This window comes from Poecilia reticulata, linkage group LG14, assembly GCF_000633615.1.
Source record: "Poecilia reticulata strain Guanapo linkage group LG14, Guppy_female_1.0+MT, whole genome shotgun sequence".
NCBI lineage: Eukaryota > Metazoa > Chordata > Actinopteri > Cyprinodontiformes > Poeciliidae > Poecilia > Poecilia reticulata.
Window position 1 is genome coordinate 3,849,402 of NC_024344.1, and position 21,416 is coordinate 3,870,817.

Consider the following 21,416-nt stretch of genomic DNA (forward strand, 5'->3'; position numbering starts at 1 on the left):
TTTACCTGCTATCTGATCCTCCATGTCATTTTTACTGCAGTGAGCCTCGATGTAGCCAAACTCCGTCAAGTATGGCATTGTTTTTATGTCGTATTAGCTTCGTCGTGTTGATGCATTTTGATGTGCTTCAATTTCCCGCCGCAACACGAAAACTTCCCCAATCACTCAGTGCGTTATAGTTCCACATCGCTTAGGATTTGTTGCTGCGCGTTTGCGCAGTGTGAAGGAAAGAGGAGACCAGCTGCACAGGCAGGCTGAGAAATGAGGTGCAGGTGATCGGTATCGGCAACAAGAGACCGTGATCGGCAATCACCGATCATGCACTTTTTCACAAAAATCGGCCCGATTATGATCGGTGACCGATCGATCGGCACACCTCTACTTACATCCATACCGTTTGGTCAGTAAAATGAAAACAATTTTCAGGATTTTTAAAAAAAGATATTAGGAGAATAGCTGTTTGAATTAATTGCAGTTAATTTCCATCATTATGTATTTCTTTTATTTAACGTGTTAAATAATTTATAGTTTACTCTTATTCAAAATTTATTTGCAGCTTTCGGCGGTGAATGACAAAATGGCCGAATACACAAACACACCTGGAGCGTTGTCGCATAACGCGGCTCTAATGCACACCTTGCAGAGACACAGAGACATTTTACAGGTACTTACTGCTCAACGGTTCTGCTTTTGAAGGGTTTCTGGTTTAAGATTTCTCTTTATAACTGTAATAATGTTTTTTTTTCTGTAGGACTACACACACGAGTTTCACAAAACCAAAAGCAACTTCTTGAGCCTTCGAGAGCGGGAGGACCTGCTGGGCTCTGTCCACAGAGACATTGAGTAAGCAAATCCACACACAGGCACATAAACACAAATTCTGTATAATTCAGGTACCGTATCATATTAAAGGTGTAGTATGTAACTTTCATAAAGAATTTATTTTTTATATATTTGTTAAAACTGTCACCAGACAGATAATCTGTGAAGAGATCAATTTCCTCCACCTCCTCCATAAACTACCATTACCAAAAACAACCAATCAGAGCCAGGAGGAGGGACTTAGTGCTGTCAATCATCTAATGTATTCACTGCTAAATTTGATAATGGCTTAGAAATAACTTACCGTTCTATGCTCTCTAGCCTTAGCATTCACAACGGCTCTGCTGACAGAGAAAAGCTGTAGCGGTTTCCTCTGTCAGCATGATTGTGATTGACAGCACTAAGACCCGCCTCCTGGCTCTGATTGGTTGTTTCTAGTTAGGCAGAGGAGCCAGACTTTTATTTTAGAGATTATCTGTCTCATAACAAACTGTTCTGCTCTAACAAAAAATTGTTTTAAAGAAGCTATATACTGCTACTTTAATATGAAGCAGATTTATAAATTCACTTTGTTATTTATGTTGTTTTCAAATGTAAATATTTTCAAAATCCTCATAGTTAAAGGCTTACCTTGCTGTTATTTTCTTCACACCTCGGTCTTGTGGTATCCGTTCCTTTTCCTGTTTTTCTTTTAAATTTTTGACCATTAAAATGTTTTAGGTAGTTTTATTCTGAACCAGCAGGGGGCAGAGATGTGCAGCTTCTTTCTGTACCATCCACCAGTCCTGCTCTCTCATCTTTCATACTCTAATAAGAGGCACCTCCTTTCATTACGGCTTCCTCCTCCCTGGATCTGTATCTCCCTCTCACTGTCCGTTTCCCTCTCCTTCTCTGGGGAATCTCTTCTCCTAAGTGCCTTCTACAGTAAATCAAACCACAAGGCTTTCATTCAGCCCAAGACGAGGGAGAGCGGTTACATGTGGCCGGCCCGGTCCGGAGAAATGCTGCATCAGAGTAGGAGAGGGAGAGGAGGATGGACAGATGGAGGCAGAAGAAATGTGCCCTGATCTGAAGCTGAAGGGAAGAAAGTGAATTTTAATTATTCCCAGAGAGATAGGTGGTGAGATGTGTGGTAACAGAGCAGATAATAGATGATGAATTGAATAGATTATTGCTCCAGATATAAGGTGGATGGTGTAAATAAGAGGTTGAAGCAGAGGAAATCACTAAAAAGTACAAATGCTGGTTTTAAAAACTTCTTTTGAATCTTTCTAAGGTTTAAATCAAGGATCTTCTTTTAATTTGAGGTTGAAGTAAACAGTGAATTTCACAAACTTTAAACTTTCCCACAATGTTATGGTCCAAGAAGGCGGGATTGATTTCAGTCATTTCAAACTTTATCGTCTTTATCAGAATTTCTTCTGATTGTCTTTGGTTTTCTAAAGTTTCCAATCCAACTAACTGAGCCGAGTAGCAACTGGTTACATTTACTTGATTAACTTCTTTTAAAATGTTCTTTTTACTATGCTTTTTTTATTATGAGGTATTGTTACTTTTACTTGAGTAAAATTTATGGATTTTCTACCCACTGAATGAAAAACAAACATGTTTTAACTAAAATTTCACCAGACACAGACCTGCAGCTTTTGTCAAAGTTTAATAAGTTTTTTATTGAAAGAAACTGATTTAGAAAAATTTAACTTTTGCCTCATTTAGTTATTTTTTGTCAATTATATGAATTATTCTTATTTTCAGCCTTAAAATACTAAAAGTTTCCACTTAACTTTAATTAATGGATTTTAATTAAAAAATTAATCATTTTAAATTGTATTGATTAAAAAAATAGTATTGTTTTTTTCATTCTTTGAAGATCACGGAAACAAACTTTTCAGATGAAACAAAAATATTATTTTTTTTTGTCCTTTTCTCCTTTAACTGAAGCTGTTCGGTTCGATGATCTTTGTCAGTTTATTACAAAACAGCTTCACTTCATCGAAACGTCTCTTCTTGTATTAGTTTCTCCTGTTGCTCATTTCTCATACTTATTTACTTTTTTTATTTTTTTGGGACAAAAAGCATTTTCCAGATGCTTGTTTGCGGTTTTACCTCTAGTTTCTCATATTAAGTGTCTCTGCTCTGTTTTTTCTCATCAGATCCTACAAAAGCAGCTCAGGAGTGAATAATAGGAGGTCTGAACTTTTCCTAAAGGAACATGAACATCTGAGGAAGTAAGAAAACTTTAGGAAATCAATATGTCTGTCTTTTTCAGATAAAAAAAGAAAAGTATGTTTTCACTTGCAAAACAAACTATTGTTTTCCCTCTACGGTATATCAGACATAATTTCCCATTCATTTTAAAAAGAAGTAAAATAATGTTTTTTAATTGTGAGTCTCATTTAAATGTTTATATTTTTGAACTTCTGCCTTATAGTGAGGTGAACAGTGAAGAAATGATCTACAATAACTCTGAAGAATTTGAATTAATTTGAGTTACACCAACATTTACTTTTCCTTTGGGATCAGTAAAGTTTTTTTTTTTTATTTAGAATTTTTTGAATGTAGAGAACTGATGTATTATCCCGTTTTTAGATTAATGTTAAACTGCTGCTGGTATTAATCCAGTTTGATTTTTTATTGTTGTTAAAAAAACTTCCAACAATCGCACACCACTTCCGTCTAGCTGGTAAATTTATGCATATTTTAGCTAATTTGCACACTAAATACCTCCATTTTTGTTCGTTGTATGCACTATATTCAAGTTAATTAATCTAGCATGAAGAAAAGTGTCAATTTAATCTCATTCAAACAGTCAAAAAGGGAGGAAGTGAGAAAAGTATCATCTGAGAGTTGCTATCATCCCAGACACGGAGTGGAGAGCGGTCGGGTTCTGGTTCGCCTGATGGTTAACTGCTCTGCCACTTCTTGGTCTCTTGTTTGCTCAGCAAACACAGATAGATAAAATAAAGCTCCTCTTCGTGTGTCGTCTCTTTAGAAGCTCCTCCATTCTCAGGTGAAGGTAGTAAATCACCAAAACACAACAAAGGAGCGGCCATGTCAACAGCTTAATGCGTTCCGAGATAAAAGGAGCCGGGCAGCACAAAAAGGTCCGAACAGAAGCAGCTGGATGGTTCTGATGTGTGTATGAACGCAGGCTGCCCGACCGGCCACATATAGATTATAGAGACCTTTGATAAATACCAAATATTACCTCCCAACAAGCCTTTGGGATTCTGATTTTCCACATATGATTCAGTATATTCTGCAGCTTTACTTGCAGCTAAATGTAGTTTCTCTGAAAGTTAAATAATACCAAAGAAAAAACTGAAGAAGTGTTTTAAATATTAAACACAATCATAGGAAAGGCTGTTGACTTGACAGCAGAAGGTGATTATCCAGAGAAAGGTAACTGGAAGGAAAAACTCCTGTCATTTTCATTGTTGTAGCATTTAATCTTTGGTTTATTCTAATGTTTCTCTTTCAGCACAGTGTGAGTATAACGATGGGAAGCTAACAGTCATGCATATTTGAGTTGTTAAAATACATCAGCAACATTTCTGTTGAACTTGTCACATGATGGTTTTGTCAGGCGGGTGGGCTTTGCTGTCCTGCAGGCTGCAGATGGATACTGGTACCAGTTTCCGCTGTGCTTCTTTCCCATTTGGCCTGATGTAATAATGAAGCTACAACCTGGTGCATGTGCGTTTAAAGGGATATACATCACACATGCAGAACTGATGGTTATTTCAGAGCAGAAGGAAGAGAAATATCTCCTTGTTTACACACATAACTTGAAGAAAAAGTGAAAAATATGTGCTAATTTATTTTCCAGTACTACTCAAGGTTCTGTTCAACCAGTTTCCCTGCTGCAGAATTTGAGTAAATCAAGAAAAATTGGATCGTGTTAAAAGCAGAACTCTGTGCCAGCTAATGTAGGCTGGGCAGTAATGCGGAGGACAGCAGTGGAGACGAATAGATGGAGAAAATATAAAGCTCCGTATTGATTTTTGGTCTCCAGTGGAGTCTGACAGGATGCTCGCTGCTACCTTTCCATGCTCTTTCAGCTCTGGACCGAACACTTCATTTTTCAGTCCGTCACTTACCAGGGCTGCTAATGGCTGCCTGCTGAAACACGGAGGAGTGAGTTCAAGCTCACTGTCTTCCCTCTGCAGTCCTGCTGTCCTCACCCGCACCGCTAAAGAGGAAGATCAGGCCGATGTGTCCAGAGAAGATCTGTTACACAGAATAACTGATACTAATCGACCGACTCCCTCCGTCAAACAGCAGTCAGCCTGCAGGATTCAATACAAGTTCATGTTTCATGACAGAAGGCCTTACTGTGTTGGGAGATTCGGGACAAATGTTTTGCTTTTGGTTTAATTAGTCACAAGCTGGACAGTAAAAATAAAATGCTTTCATTTCTGTCCCGATCCCTTATAAGATCCCTGCTAAAACACAAAATGTTACCAACGATTTTTTCCTTTAGTTTCTATTACAAATATCGTAGTACACTTGAAAAAACACAAAATTAACTAATATGTAACTTTTCAGCAAAGTGTAGGAGTGTTAGAGTAAATAATTCCTTAATTATTTAAGGAATTATTCGTCCATTGGAGGATTATTTCACTTATAAATTGAGGAAAATGTCTTGTTATAAGTGAAATAATCTGCCAATGAAACGAGTATTTTTCCATGAATATTAATGAGGTATTGACTTATAAAACCTCCTACATCTTACTGAAAAGTTACTTCTAAGTTATTTTTGTCGTTTTTCAAGTGTACTAAGATATTTGTAGTAGAAACTAGATAAAAAAAAATAAGATTTTGTGTTTTTATAGTGAGTTTTCAAGAACTAGAAAGCTGTTCCCCTTTGCCTACTTTAAAAGGAAACGCTGCATTTCTACCATCACAAACATAAACATGGAGCCTGTTAAACTCTACAGAGACTTTAAATGAAACTGCTTGTTATTTAATTTGAAAAACAAAACAAAATGTTATAATTTGAGTTTATGCCTTTTGAAATGTTAATGAACATGTTCAGAAACCAGCGTAACGTTCTGCCCAACGCCGAGGTGACAGGAAGTTTATTTGGATTCAGTTTTTTTGGTGTAACCAAAAGGTAAATATGTGGAAAACACTGTGAAGTTTGGTGAAACGTTTGTAATACTTTATCAACCTTTATATGTGATGTAATGGAACTTTTTGATATGTGTATTTTTAATGAAACAAACTGCCTCATTTGGTGTTTTTAACCGTCTGTCCAAATAAAACCCAAATTGGTTCATTAGAGATCAGCGTTGGGTTGTAATTAGTTACATTTTACATTTTGGTCTGTGATTATGTAATTTTTAAATATTAAATGATTTTTATCAGTTACTCGGTGCTTGAGTAAAGCCTTTTTTTACTCTTGAATAATTTCTTGAGTGTCTATTTTTCACTTTGAGTAAAAATATGTTGAAGTAGAGCTACTCTGACAGAAACTATTATATCTACATAATGGATTTGCTTTGCTACACAAGTAAAGGTTGAAATTTTCATAAATTTTTAGTTTTTTTTTTTACAACTTTACCAGGAGAACCAGTAAAATGGGTGCATGTGGCATCCAAACTGTGTTTGAAATCATCTCAGAAGGTTATTTTAAGCTGAAGCGTCTCTTCAATTTGTCAGCTGGAGCTCGACTTTTTAATCTCGTTTCTTTCTTTTTATGTTCGCAGCTCTAATAGTCTCATCGACAGTGCAATAAGGTAAGCTTCATAGCCGCATCCAGCCCCTCTTCTCTCTCTTCACTCCCACACACCAGGAGGAATCCCACTCGTTCTGGTCGATTAAAGCCGACTTTTGTACTTTTCAGCTCGTTAACTGAGACGGTAAATGTGGTGTAACATGATATCACAAAGGCAGATACGTTTCTCCATTTCTGCGCCTGATGCCTCTTGGTTTGTCTTCTTCCTCCAGCATCGCCATGACTACAAAGGAGAACATCACATTTCAGCGTGGGATGCTGAAGTCCATTCAAACCAGGGTCACAACTTTGGCCAGTATCCTTTTAGCTCAAATCGATTCTGCTTTTGTCTCACTGTTAGATTCATATTTCAGCTCTTTATGCTCTTAGCTTTTCTATAACAACTTCATCATTTGCTCCCATTTATGCTTTTTTAATTATTATTAGTATTTGCGTGGTTATATTAGAAATCCCACTAATGGATTTCGTTTTGCCTGCTGCTTTTTGTCTCTTTCTTACTTACTGCGAGGAAGGCAGGCTCGGCTCGGCTCGGCTCTTAATTATTTTTCCTTCACCACAATTCCCCTCTCCATCAGATCGTTTCCCTGCTATCAACAGCCTCATCCAAAAAATCAATCTGCGCAAGAGGAGGGACTCTTTAATCCTGGGTGGAGTGATTGGTATCTGCACCATTCTCCTTCTGCTCTACACTTTCCACTAAATATCTGCTGAAACTCAGACCGAATGTTGCCAAGAGATTTATATGCTGCTCTGTGTTGTAACTGAGAGAAATAATTGCTAAAGCTTGTTTTCTTGTTGGTGTTTACAGTACAAATGCTTAAAGAGATATTTTCCTGGGATTATGTTCTGTTGATGTACATTTTTCTTAATTAAAAGGTGGCGAGCGTTCAAATCCGTCATGCTCAGTCAAGTTTATTTCAGCCATGCAGAACTATGGCACAGTCGTACAGTAAGAACGTATAAACATCAAGAGTCCGAACATGAGTGCATATGAAGGGAAACGCCCCGTTTCATTGTTTATAGATTATTGTAAACATTCACACAGCTATGTGGAGCCAGTACATCTTATCAAGGTAGCACGCGAAGCAGGACATCAACTAGAACAGCAGAAAGGCTTCAAATGTTTTAAACTAGAGATGCACCAATCAGCAGGTTGAAAACGGAAAAACCTTTTCATTAAATCACTTTTTTAACCATTGAGGTCCAAAATAAGGTCCAGCAGCCGTTTGCAGCCCTTGGAATGATTTCGTGCGGCCCTGTTTCCAAATCAATATTGGTGCGAAGGACAAGTTTTAAAATGTTTTTCACCAACAAAACATAAAAGTACTGAAATATATTGGGCGTGACACCGTTTTTGATTTTATGGTAAATAGAACCACTTTACCCAAAGGAACAGTCAAATCATCGCATTAAATACGTTTTCAAAGGAGTGACTTAAAGCCTATTCCTGAAATCATACAGTTTCATTAAAATATAACTTTCCTAATTTATTTAGTTGGAATATTTTTCGCCTTTTTTAATTGTATAAATATATTTGTGCTTTTAACTTAATTATTTGGCCCACAAGTCGAAAGTTGTGGCTATGAAAGCATCAACCAACCAAGTCGAGCTTTCAGGAGTCAGAACTACTACAAATATCAAAGAACCTGCAGAATAAAATGCAGAAAATCTAAAGTTCAGACCTGAAAAAAGAAATCCTCATCAGTGCATCTCCATTTTAAACTTTTTGTAAACAGATTACTTTTCCCCTCAGCCATAAAAGTCCAGTTGATTGTAGCAGATTTTGTTTTCAACAGCAGGCAGGTTTGCTTTCTCTTTCATTTCTTTATCTTCACTCTATTACACTCGTTCTTATGGGAGTCCTTAAATTCCTCTTAAAGTCCCTCTAGTTTGGTTTCTAAAAGGATTTCTCCTCATTCCTTTATTCCTGAGTTTGTGGGGTTATCAAGCAGGAGCGTTTCCTGAAAAGGACGCATGACGCACACCATCTTTCTTCATACTTTTTTTCTTTTTCTTTTTTGGTCCATAGCAGAAAAACAGAACAAAAAAATGTGCACATCGGAATTCCTTCAGATTTTTTTCAGCTCGTATTTTGTGCTTCCTTCCGTCTTCAATCTGAGATCCTCTTTCCTCTGTGCAATTTAGAGATCCGGAGAAGTTAAAGGAAACTGTTTCCATCCGCCTTGATTCATTGTTGGGCCTCTAAGAGAAAGAGAGCAGAGGGAAATATCTTAAACATTCAAGTCATCCTGCAGTGAGCAGCACTCGGCCTGTCTTCATACCTATTGTAAGCACTATGAAGATGATTACAACCACACCCGTCAGCATCGCCAGAACACTGAGCAGCATTGATCGACGCCCATACTTTCTTGCTCCCTCGATATCTCCCGTGTGGAGAACTGACCTCGACTGATGGGAAAGAAAAAAAATCACCAAGCATTAATTATTTAAATGCGCTGCTGGAGGAGAACCACCTGTGGTGCCAAAAAAAAAAAAAAAAACTAGAATAAACTCGAAGAAAGTCGTTGAAGGATTGCAAACACTCACCACATTCGCGTACCACAAGGCGCAGACATTGAACGGCACTCCGGGACAGAAGCAGGACACCACGGCCAGCCACAGGTAACTGGGCGGCTCGGATCCCGGTGGAACCGGGGAGGAGAGCTGGCCCAGGCTGAGCCGGGAAGTAGATCTGGGTGGGGCCGTCAGCTGCCCGATGGAGCCCGACTTCAGCGGGGACCGGCGTCCGTTCTGCTCCGCGTCCAGGGAGCGGATGCTGCCTCTGGCGTTCAGAGGGAAGGAGTCGGAGGGTTTGAGGTTGCTCTCCCCGGTCGGCTCGGCGGGGGCTTTGCTCAGCAGCTTCTCGGTGTCCTGGAAGTCGGTTGGGTTGGAGACTTCCCTCTCGCCCAGGCCAGTCTTCTCGAAAGCGGCATCAGTGTTGATGGCCATCACCGAGCGGTAGGATGGAGGTCCTAGTAAGTCTTCCCTCAGTTGTTCTCCTTGGGGGGTCTTCACATTAAAGCGTTCAAATTCAGAGAGCGGCCTATTTAATAAACCGTCTAACTCCATCCAGATTCCTTATTGATGAACGCGATGTTATTGATGTCTCTGTCCCTCTGGCGTTTAGTTGCCGGTGACGCACGCCTCGCTTTTTACCCCCCACCCTCTGGTGTTAGCTCTGTGAGGTATTACAGCATCCATCCCTCACATCCTAGGCGCATCACCAGCGCTGGAGCCCTACTTAAGCACCAGGCGAGGCATGGGAATGGCAAAAAAAAAGGCGATTAAACCTCCTTTAAAGTGAACGCGCGCGGTGCGTAAAAGCATTCCATTTACGCGCGGCGGCAGCAGCCAGATCAGCAACCAGGACGCGGCCAAGTGCGTGTAATGGAGAAAGGAGAGAGCGGACGCGGAATCATAAACCTTTCAGTTTATTCACGATCTGCTGACTGAGAAACTACTGCGAAGTTTGGCCTTATTGAGTTTTTTAAGTGGAGGAACCTCAGATGACCTGTGAAAATCTTTGGTTTTATGAGTTCAGTAAAGCTTTTGTTTATGTTTATAGCATTCTTGTTTTTAAAAACATGAGGTATGTATTTAGGTTGGGACCAGTCTGTTCTATATTTACACCTGAAATGTGAAAAAAGTGGAGCAGCTGCTCCATTGTTTCTTAAAATCGGGGTTGCAAACTCATGTTTTTGCTCCTACATTTTTATTTTTATTTTACCAAAAAAAAAAAACCCTTATCGACCAGAAAAAATATTCTTAATTTGTTTTTTTTGTTTGTTTCTTTTAACAACCAAGTTATCACAAATCATTTCAAAAGTTTTGTCCCAACCTTAAGCTCTGACGCCAACCTCCAACTTAGCACAAAAAGTCGCTTCATCTCCAATGTGTGTAGCTTTATCACCAGTTAGATAGTAAGGGTTCTTAAAATCCTCCTTCTTTTACCGATGGTGGCATTCAAACTTAAAATGGCATTAAAATGGAAATTGCTGCAGAAGGTTGTACCTGCTGGAATAAATTGAAGAAAGGTTCAGGTGCAGAAACTAACTTTTTTCTCAAGGTTGCAGCAAGATGTTGCACATCTTCTACGAGTCTGTTGTACTGTAGAGGCTGCAATTTCTTCGGCAACCATCTGTTGGGGTGGCAGCATCAGGGCCATGGTTTCAAAATGGCTGCCAAAGATGTCCGGTTCTGTTCTGGGGACGACTGGAGAACATCTGTAGATTACTGAGCAAGGAATCATCCTTTAAAAAGTCCAGAAAAATCTGATCATCCTTTTCATGAGTCTGTTATGCCACACCGAAGTGTCTTCGGTCAGATGCTTCAACTGGAATACAGACTGCTACAGGAGATCCTTGCTGCCCACACACATCATATGTCGCATTTTTGTAAATGTTTATATCAGTTTAGTTTAGCATGTTTAGATGACTTTGGTCAAGTTTAGACCTCCTGTTGATTTAAGTGATTCCGAACACCGGTGCGTGGAGGTGGAAGTCGTTTGGTTCGTCAAATGTCCGGTGTGATGACGGGAAGCTTTGGTAAAATGATTTTTTTTAACCACTTTTTGAACTTGTAACATCAGATTAAGTTAAGTTTTGTTTCCATCTAAGTTGTAAGTTATTGTTTCGTCCATTTTTTTTTTTTGCAAGAAACAATACATGTATGCATATATATATTTTCCAAACAATGTAGTCGGAAGTGCGTTGAAGAACCAGATCACCTGCTGCCGGCCTCGGCCTTTCTTGGACAGTTTTATGTTTGGACATTGTTGGTCCGCGATACGTCAGAATGAACAATTATCTACAAAACGCGTCAGGATTTCAGTAGAAAACCGAGTTGCTGTCGGCGGAATGCAGCTGGACATCGTGAGCAGGTGAAGACGAGCATCTGCACACCGACATGCAAACCTTACCTGACTACTCAACTTTATGCATCAGAAGATGTTTTATCTTCTAATATTTTTTGAATTATAATTTAAGAATCCATGAATTTGAGACGAAATGCCTAATTATCCTCAATTGTTTTTATTTGATTGTGGTTTATTATTACTACACTTTCTTCCACGGGGTTAAAAAAATTTACATTTTTGAAGAAATTTAGTTTGTCAGTCGCATTATTTGTACTGTGATTAACCGTTTGCCGACTTGACCGATTCAGCGTCTCGTTCCGGAGAAGGTGATGCTTCGACTAGGACATTTGTTTTTTCCTCATCACCTTGATCTTGAAGATGGAGAGCAGCACCACAAACTGGTCACAATTCATTCAGTGTTGTGTGCGTACAGAATAAACACCATGTTAAAAGATCAACAGGTTGGTTTAACATTTTATTTATGAAATATTTGGCAACCAAAGAAGCAAAACTAAAATTCTGACACACAGTATAAAGTTAATTGGTTGTTTACTAGAAAGTAACTGATTAATAAATGATAAACGTTTGTATTTAATACATTAAACAATAAATGTAACAAAATGCTTCCAAAATGAACTAGAAATGTATTTAGTATTTAAAGTTTAAGATAGCCTTGTTTGAGTAGTTAGTTCTGTAACATAATATTGAATTACTTTTTAATTTTATTTAAATAATTCGCAACTGCTTTATGTAACAGGCATATTAAATATGTGCTGCAGTTTTACTGAAGGTAGATGCAGAATAACAAAAAATACGTTTTTATTCCCACATATTTGACAGACCTGAATTATAAGAATATCTTCAGTAAAACTAGTTTGACAAATTAAAACGTATTTTTATTTATGCTCTTGAATGTATAAGATATAAACTTTTAATAGAGGTTTGGTGAGAATAAAAACTACAAATGTGTCGGTGTTGCTTAGTTTCAGATTAAGAAAATCTCATAGGACGGTAATTCTTCTAATTTAGAAATCAGTGTCACAAATGAGACAGTTATGTCTTGCTTTGTTTAACTTAAAAACTAACTGAATATTATGTATAATTGAGCAAATGTAGATTTTACACATGCATCACATTCTTCCAGTTAATTATTGAAATTTAAAATGATTTAATATTCAACCTAAAAGATGCAAAACAGAAACTTCTTTCACACTTTTAAGTGTCATTAAACTAAATTTTTAATTCAGTGAGAATTTGCCGCCTCGAATTTCGTCCATGTCTGTTTTTAGGGCATTAGCTCCACCTGGTGGTGAGTTTGAGGAAGCACACCAGGCCCATGCAATTCAAGGCGCTCAAGTTCATGCTGGTCATTAAAAACAGAAATGGTGATTTATTTATACTCAACAACAAACTCCTACAGGTCATGTTTACACCTCAGTAATGTATTTTAAATTAGTCTCCATATTTTATACAGAGGTCTTCATCTTAAATTTATTAAAAACCAGGAATATTTAAGCTAAATTCTTAAAAATCCCTTTTCTCCTCAGTAATAAATCCCAGCACCTCTCCATGTTTGTCCTGTGACTTCACAAGTGAACATGCTGCGGAGGAATTTGATGAAAAGCCGAGGACGCCTTCAGGCACTGAAAAACAGACGTTATGCAAGTTTTTCCCCCCTTTCTTTTCCTCTGGAGTATACGTAACAGCAACCGAACCGAGGCCACACTATGGAGTCTTAAAACTCGATGCAGAACATTCAAGGAAGCAGAAAACAAGAGTTTTCAGTTTTTAAATCAATACATACACATTTCTGTGAGGTTTTATTTTCATTTTTGTGGACATGAGATCGATCGCTGCTGTGGTGTTTTATTGCCTTTACTCTGAAGCGAACTATGAGGCTTCTGAGGGGAACATTTTGTTCTTTATTGTAAGGCGGAAAAATCCAATCATTCTCCACATCCATGCAGGAACACAAGATTTTAGCAACAAAAACTAATTAATGGGTTAACACAGAATACAATGATTCAAATCGTGAATTAAATATCCAGTTTACTGAACTGCATTCATCAGCAGCGTCCGTCCTCTTCTTCTTCTTCTTCTTCTTGAGTTATGCAGGGCAGGGCTGACCAGAGCAGTTCTTCAGCTGGCAGCTTTAGCATGCATACAGGAACATAAAGCTTGCCAGTGAAGAACTGCTGTGAGTCAGCCATCAGCAGAACATGTCGCGCTGTGACGTACCTTCTCCTTAACATCACCACTCCGTCTCCTTCCTTCTTCTGATTTTGGTTTATCCCTGCAGACAGAGAACAACAGACTGTCAAACTTCCTCTATAAAGTTTCTCCACATGAAGCGTAGGCACGAGCAGCCAGTCACACGCGTACGGTTAGTGGGCGCAGAGAGAGAGAGAGTGTGTGTGTGATCAGCTGTGATTAAGTGGCTGAAACTAGATGATATGTAGAAACGCCTGAGGACATGCACACACACAAGATCACGCGTGAGATTACCAGCAGCGGCCGCTCGGCTGTGTCTGTGCATGTTCTGCTGGGCCACCGGAGCAATTCTTGGATGTTCTTTTAGTTATTTAAAAATCACAGACGGCCTCTCAAAGAAACAGTCAGTTACTGTGGTTACGGGATGAGCGAGAGGAGCGGACAGCCTGTGCATGAGAGTGGAGACGCTGGAATCAGTTCAGAAGTGCAGAGAGCTTTTTGTGAAGCATTAAAGGACCTTCAGGCGGTTTGGGAGAAGAATCATGTCGTTAGATATGATATACAAACTTTAAATTGGGTTTGGTCTGCACTGAACATGAATGTTCACAAATTTAAATTCAAGTTTTATCTTGGAGAAAAAGAATTTTAATTCCTCCTCCAGTGATATCAGTCTAAGTAGACCCCTTTTTCTTTTTGAAAACTAAAATATAAGGTACTTGGTCAGCATTAAAAATATCTTTTAGCCTTCCTACCTTAAGAGTTGACGTCACACTGGGTGTGTCTGAGGAGCTGCTTTAAGAGATTTTTATTAATATTTTACCAGTCAAAATAGAGTGATAAAGTTGACTTGTTTGATTATCATGGTTAGAAATGCTAGCATGAAAAAAACCAACATTGTCTGTGTGACTTAATGTGGAATCTTATAACAGAGATTTTCAAACATGTACAGAGCAACTTTGCTCATAGGAATCAGCCTTCCTGTTATCTGTGAAAATGTCTTCCTGTCTCACGCCCTGAATGAACAGCAGACATGCATCGACAGATTTAGTGTTTTTGAATAGCTTCTTTGACTTCACGCTTCACTGACCTTCTCTCAATAACTGCCTTCTCACTGAAGAGCGTTGCAGTCACTCTGTGCGTGTGGATCTTTATAGTGCAGCCACAAATCAGACATTTCATTTTTGTGATTTTTTTCCCCCATTCTAACCTGAATCAGCTAACTCACTCACTCTTTGGTTACCTAGCAACTCACTCACTCTAGTCTTTGGTTATCTAGCAACAACATGTTGAGTAGCATGTGCAGCAGCAGTTTAAAGTTTCGCCACTGAGCCTCATAACCGCTTAAAAATAAACTGGATAAAACAAGAAAGATTAGGCCGCCAGTTTGGTAATATTTCAGGTATTTAAAACAGAAACTAATCAATAATTATCTATTTCAACTGATATAAAACACTTATTGTGATACGTTTTTCAGCCATATTGTCCAGCTCTTCTCACAAGAGGCAAATCTGGCTGTTTGGAAATATTTCTGGTTGCAAATCACTCAGTTGATCTGTCAAAAACTAAAGGAGGTAAATACCATGATTCTCTGAAAATTGTGGTATTTGCTGAAAACCGTATCACAGTGTATGTGTTTTATATCGGTCGATATTGATAATTGATTAGATTAGATTGGCATTGTACAGTAAGCAGAACAATGAGATTAATAGACCAGTCAAAACACATAAGACGCATAAGTGTGATCTGAAAAAAAAGAATGCTTTTTTTTTTATTTTATTATTTTAAATTGATAAAATCCTGTCAAACAGTTGGCGTGACATTTAGTTTTTTACTTTTAAGCAGTTATGAGGCACAGTGGTGAAACCTGAAACTGCTGCTGTGTGAGTTACTCAACAGGGAGTTGCTAGGTAACCAGAGAATAACTGAGTTGCTAGGTAACCAAAGAGTGAGCGCGTTAGTTGATTTCACCAACCTAACCATTTTTTTCCTCCATCGTTCTAATTCTCAGTTGTGGCTGAGCCTTTTTCCTTCAGCCCAAACCTAAAACAGTAAAAACTAAAATATGTCACACTAAAACTGACTAATAGCTGTTCAGTAAATGACAGTCTGAGCAAGTCTGTGCTTCTCCTGCCGGCAGAAAACCTAATCTTGAGTAAATCTGGAGGCGAGAAGGATGAGCTCACGTGAGGCAGACGGGCAGCAGTACATACTGTACGTTCCTGCAGGTTGGAGAGCCATAATAATCACAAATATTTGGGAGTATTTGCTGGAGGGCATAAGTGGCTCTCTTAAATCATCTGAAAGAGAGTTATTTTGACCATAAAACCAAGAATCCCGTGTTGTGCAGAGACATAAGCCTCCTGACTGATTTATCAATGTGACGAATGTCTGTTTTTTCCTGAATGTGGTGAGTCAGCAGATCTGGTGGCTGCCTGTGCTGGCTTGCAGCTGACGCGCTCCGAAAACCAATCTCCAAACAACATCTGAACACAAGTCATCAACTGCATAAACTGATTTATGCTTCTGTGCCAATCAAATCAAGTTCTCGTATCAGGAATAAATTAAACCAGCAATGTCCTTTATTTTAGATTTCTCCAGTCAAAGATAATGGCGGCCCACTGGACCTTTGCTTTCCATCGATGGCATTAAATAGTGATTGGCAGCACATGTTGATCAGTCGTCTTAACTGTCCTCATTCTAAGTTTAGAAATATAAAATCAGCTACAATAAGGTTAATTTCATTCATTATTGACATTGGATTTATCCAATAACACAACTGTTTGATGAAATATGCACAACTTACAAAAAGATTTTGTTTCGTTTTTTAAAATGGCGGCCAACACAGACCCACTTAGAAACATGTAAGGGTTTGTGATGCACCAGTTAAATGGTAAATTATAAAAATCTGACAAGTTTTCTTCCCATCTGCTGTTCATTCAGGGTTCAGGTGAGAGAAGATCTTGGTAGATAACATGAAGGCTAAACAGGGTGAAGCAAGGTTGTTCTGAACAGGAAAATCTGGAAATTGTGGAGGAAGGATACAAATAAGGAAGAAAGGACACAAAAGAAAAAGAAAGGAAAGATACGACAACAGGATAGGGAATCAAACTGGGAACACAAACATATTTCCATGTCTTATATTTTCCTCATTAATCCAGACATGGAAAACAAAATCAAATTCAGACTTCCTAAGGACTCTGTGAAACATCCTAATAATGCTTTTTATAGGCAGGAAAGGCTGCGTTAATATTCAATCTGTTATCCAACACGCAGTAGAAATGTAATAGAATAATGAGAAAATAAAAAACAGCAGTTCAACAGATGATCCTGAGCTCAGTTTCCTGAGACGGCCCTCCACTCCCTCCTGACCTGCTTATTGGTGCTACGCCTCAGAGCGGCGTCTTCAGTTTCCTGTCTCCTTTTTTGCCCTTTTCTGCGTCAGCCATGACCAATTAATGCCTTAGTCTAAATTAGCCCTGTTTTTGAAGAGCAATGTTATTTACAGAGACTTTATAATTTATTTTATTTGTTGTTCCTGTTTTATTTCAGATATTTAAAATGTTTTCCAGTGTTAAATAAATATTAATCAAAATTTTAATTTTATTATTCCATTACCATCATATTACTTGTAAATGGTCTCAGAACAACAATATTACAATTTATCACAAAAACCTCTGGGATAATTCATCGTCCAGCAAGATGTGTTATCGTGAAAGGCCGAGTTGTGAGGCACAGAGGCGAAACCTTAAACTGCTGCTGTGCAAGTTACTCAAAACGGTTGTTGCTAGGTAACCAGAGAATGACTGAGTTGCTAGGTAACCGCTGTCTGAGTCAGTTAGGTGATTCCACCAAGCTAGCTTTAGCCGCCTGTGAGAGGTTGAACAGCTACAGCCTTTCCCTCTGCCTACATCTCCCAGAATGCTGCGCGGTTCTGGACCGGAGTCCTGTGAATGTTCTATATGAGTACAGGAGGACACCCGGCCGGCGCTGAAGCTGGACTGGAGCTGCTGCTCCCGAGCCAACCGTCTGCATGTGACCCGCTGGGAATGAGAACGTGTTGACACGCTCGGGCTCTCGCTGGCTTGAATAAGGTCAGGGATGAGGACATCCAGCGCACGTCCCGAAGGCTGCGGCAGAGTTGCAACTGAATTGCTTATTTGTTCCATAATGAGACCCTCCCTCCCTGCGCAGACAGTGACTATGCACGGGGCCTGACCTTCTGCGGTGCCACTCTTTCCAGTGTCTTCTCTTCATTTTTTTTTTCCTTCCTCACTGGCTCGTCTGTCCTCCCCACCTTCTCTCGGTTAGATCAGACTGTCCTGCATTCCTGACATTCCCACTGCGCATGTTAGAAATTCCACCCGGCTGCTGTGGGCTGGAGAAATCTCCTCCACTCCTCCTTTTCCATCCCCTCTCTTCATGCTTCACTCTCAGCGAGCTTGACCCTCCCGTTTCGAGGTGAATAGAGTCACATGACGAGCAGCGACGAGGGCCTTGAGACGGGCTTTCATGCACGGAGCAACAGTGTGAAGGAGATAACACACACAAAGCCSGTCGAGGCCGCGCTGAGCAGCAAAAGAGGAAGGCAACACCGAGCAGGATGTGAGCATCAGAGGAAAATAGGAATGATGACGTACAAACACAAAGAGGAAACTACTGACATTAAAGCTCTTGAAACTGGGTTACCACAGAGATGGCCCTAMAAGGCTGATGAGAGGCGGCAACAAAGAGCCAGCACAGCTAAATGTATTTAAGTAGGTTTACTTTAAAATGCTCTGCAGCTGCTGTAAATCAATGGAGAGAGTAAGCCTGTTGCAATAAACCAGCTAATCATATGGTAAATTCAAAATAAATCAATAATTTACCTTTATGTAGTTTTTCCATTTTCTTTYTCTTTCTACCAAAAGTTGGATGACAAAAGTCTTCAGTCTGCTACTTTAGTCTCAAGACAAAAGGAGGACTCTTTAATTTTTTGCTGCTTCTGTTATTTTGTTTACTTATTTTGGATRTTTAGAATGTCTTCCAATTCCAGTTTTGAATGTCCATTAGAATTTAAAGTTTGTGTGTTCTTGCATTATTCTGCCGTTACCGTGGTTGTGTTACTTAATAGTATCATTTGTYGCAAAAACWATTTATCCACAATTTATCATCCGACAAAATGTGTTATCGTGACAGGCCGAGTTATGAGGCACAGTGACGAAACCTTAAACYGCTGCTGCGCAAGTTACTCAACAGGCTGTTGCTAGGTAACCAAAGAACGAGTGAGTTGCTAGGTAACCAAATGAGTGAGTTAGTTGATTCCACCAACTTTACTTTTGCTAACTGTGAGCAGCTAACGCTGTTTCAGTATAACAAATGCTGAATACTTCTGCAAAGCATCAAGTTGTGATACTGTGAATAACAGAGCAACTGTGTTACACAAACTTCACCATGAAGCTGCCACATGGAAACACAATAAAAAAAAAGGAGAAGAACAGATTTTGCATAATGCAGCTGCAGTTCTCTGAATAGAAAAAACTCCGTAATGACATGTTAACTCCAGGTAGATTCCTGTGCCCTGGGTGTGGCCCGGGCAGAGAGGTTGTTTCACGTCCCAGATTGAAGTTTCTATGACAAACTGATCGTTTCATAATGAGAACAAGGACAAAGACGGAGAAAGGGCGGAGGCTCACAGAGCAGAGGGATCCTCTTCTTACACTCTGGTGCTCACAGTTTCCAAGACTTTAACCCTGAGATCAMAACAAATAAAAGGTTGCGTGTCGACTACTTGAATGCTGTCCTGAATTAGTGACGCTGCATGAGGCCTATAAGGCCGTCCTCAGGCACTCAGTGCCATGTTTTAATTGAACCTACATAMGATACGTCCCTTCTTGCCCCATTCTCCCATGACAAGGCACGCAACATGAATTAAAGGGTGGAACCAAGTTGAGCAAGATGGCTTCACTTCTGCAAAACGAGAGCAGTAAGGCAGCAGAGGCAGCGAAGGAGGAGGACGTGAAGAAAGACGGCAGGAAGAGCCRCTCTGTGACTGACATCCTGTCGTCTGCATATGATCCTCATTGACAGGGTGGATTATGTCACGCTCCGGACTGCAATGGCACAAATGCAGCTCGTGACACAGTCTACTGCGCATTCCTACCGGCACACTGAACTCTGGCTGCACAATTATGTAACATGCATAACACCAAGCTTTCCTCTACAGCCATCTGAACCGGAGGAACAACCGCCCATACATRAAGGCATTTTTGTCTTCTAAGCGTTTCAGCAGAGCTCCACGATGGACCTGGAGGGTTAAATACTTTTATTCCCCTGCTTTTCAGAACGTACTTCTCGTTCTCATAAACATCCAAATAAACTTGAAGAATTTTCCATCCCTGCCAAATAGCTGCTGGTGTCACTGCATTTCTGAGAAATGACTGCCTCAGTTATTCAGATTTTCACCTATCGCCTACTTGAGCGCAGGCTTCCTCCTTGGCCTATCATGAACTCAGCAAATTTTTAAAGAAGCTTCAGATGGTGGCCCTTCTTGATGGCTTAGTCCAGGTCTAGAAGAAGAAAGTTAGAACATTTCCAGCTTGCATTATAACATTTGTTCAACATGAACTGCCTGTTTGACTAGCAAGCTTCCTCATTCCTCATCTGAATTCATTTTTACCCATTTTCTGTTACATTTGTGTAGTTRTAGGTATTATGGGATGAAAAACACTTAAACTGGATGAATGCTTTTACTAGAAATGATTAAAATGTGAGTTCACAGCTTATCTGGACTAAATGTGAGATTTCTTGTGAAATCAGAGCTCCTCAAAGAGTCTGAAAGGCAGCAGGCCTTCAGCCAGAACTCCTAAAACACCCGATCTAAATCCCCACGAAGCTCAGAGTCATAAAACATAAGGCGGAAAAAAGCAACAATCTAGCGTATAGATGTGAAAATCACAGGAATAATGCGTTTCCCAGAGAACATTTGAATACAAACTGGGTCATGAAGCCACCACGGGCTAAAGCAGRCTGAAAGAACCGARCAGATTGTGGGAGAGAGAAGGAGAGAGAGGCAGCAGCGCCCAGACAGAACGGATTCATCCAGCCCCACCTTCAGCACCAGCCGCCGGGTTGCTGCTCCTGCCCGCTCCCCGGCTCATCTGGAGCTCTCCGCCGGACTTAGGCGCTCCGCCTCGCCCACTGCTTTCCCCGCGGAGTCCTCCCTGGAGCTTTTCCAGGGTGTGTCGGTGTCTGTGGATTTCCTTCACCCACACGCTTGCACAGTATTTAAAGGTCTGAGTGGATTTCTGGTATCTGGAGCGCTTTTCATCGTCGGAACAGCGGCGGACGCAGCGCAGGACTTCTGCCCCTCTTCTTTTTCTTTTCCCCGTTTTTTACACAACTCCTGTCTGTCCCAGTCCTCCCTCCCTCTATATCTCACACACATTCACACGCCCAGTCCACACGCACAACCCGGCTTCCCACTCCGATCAGCTGGCAGCGTCATGACGTAGGCATCACGAGAAACGCACGTCAGTGGCGCGCTCACGCACGACAAACTGCACGCAATGAGGCAGCAGATTGCAATGTTTCACTTGGAAACATGAGGAGTGGAAGCATTTGTACTGGAAATGCACACATTGTACATTGTATGTATACATTTATTAAAACATAATTARGGACATTTTCTCCGCTCTTATTTGGAGAATTGTTTTAAACTTGTCATATTTTAGGGTTTTTGAGCATTTCTGGCCTATTTCTGGTCACACAACAATGGAGGACCAAAACTGACATATTTAAAAATAAAATCAG

At 39.9% G+C, this 21,416-nt stretch overlaps 2 protein-coding genes across 2 annotated transcripts in view; one reads left to right on the top strand and one right to left on the bottom strand.

Annotated features, from left to right (window-relative positions):
• The window catches only part of LOC103475643 (Golgi SNAP receptor complex member 1-like), a 10,105-nt gene extending 2,649 nt beyond the window's left edge, over positions 1-7,456 (top strand). Inside the window, exons 4-9 of the mRNA XM_008427437.2 lie at positions 557-664; positions 752-843; positions 2,976-3,050; positions 6,534-6,563; positions 6,775-6,857; positions 7,138-7,456. Coding sequence (XP_008425659.1) covers positions 557-664; positions 752-843; positions 2,976-3,050; positions 6,534-6,563; positions 6,775-6,857; positions 7,138-7,262 — 513 coding nt within the window. The 3' untranslated portion in view covers positions 7,263-7,456. The remainder of the gene's footprint in view (positions 1-556; positions 665-751; positions 844-2,975; positions 3,051-6,533; positions 6,564-6,774; positions 6,858-7,137) is intronic.
• On the bottom strand, positions 7,455-10,281 carry LOC103475644 (tumor suppressor candidate 5 homolog). Its single transcript, XM_017308701.1, has 3 exons — positions 9,110-10,281; positions 8,845-8,971; positions 7,455-8,764 (listed from the first exon to the last, which is right to left on the bottom strand). Exons 1-3 carry the CDS (start codon positions 9,629-9,631, stop codon positions 8,751-8,753), a joined length of 663 nt encoding a protein of 220 aa, XP_017164190.1. The 5' UTR covers positions 9,632-10,281; the 3' UTR covers positions 7,455-8,750.
• Between the last annotated feature and the right edge of the window lie 11,135 nt (positions 10,282-21,416).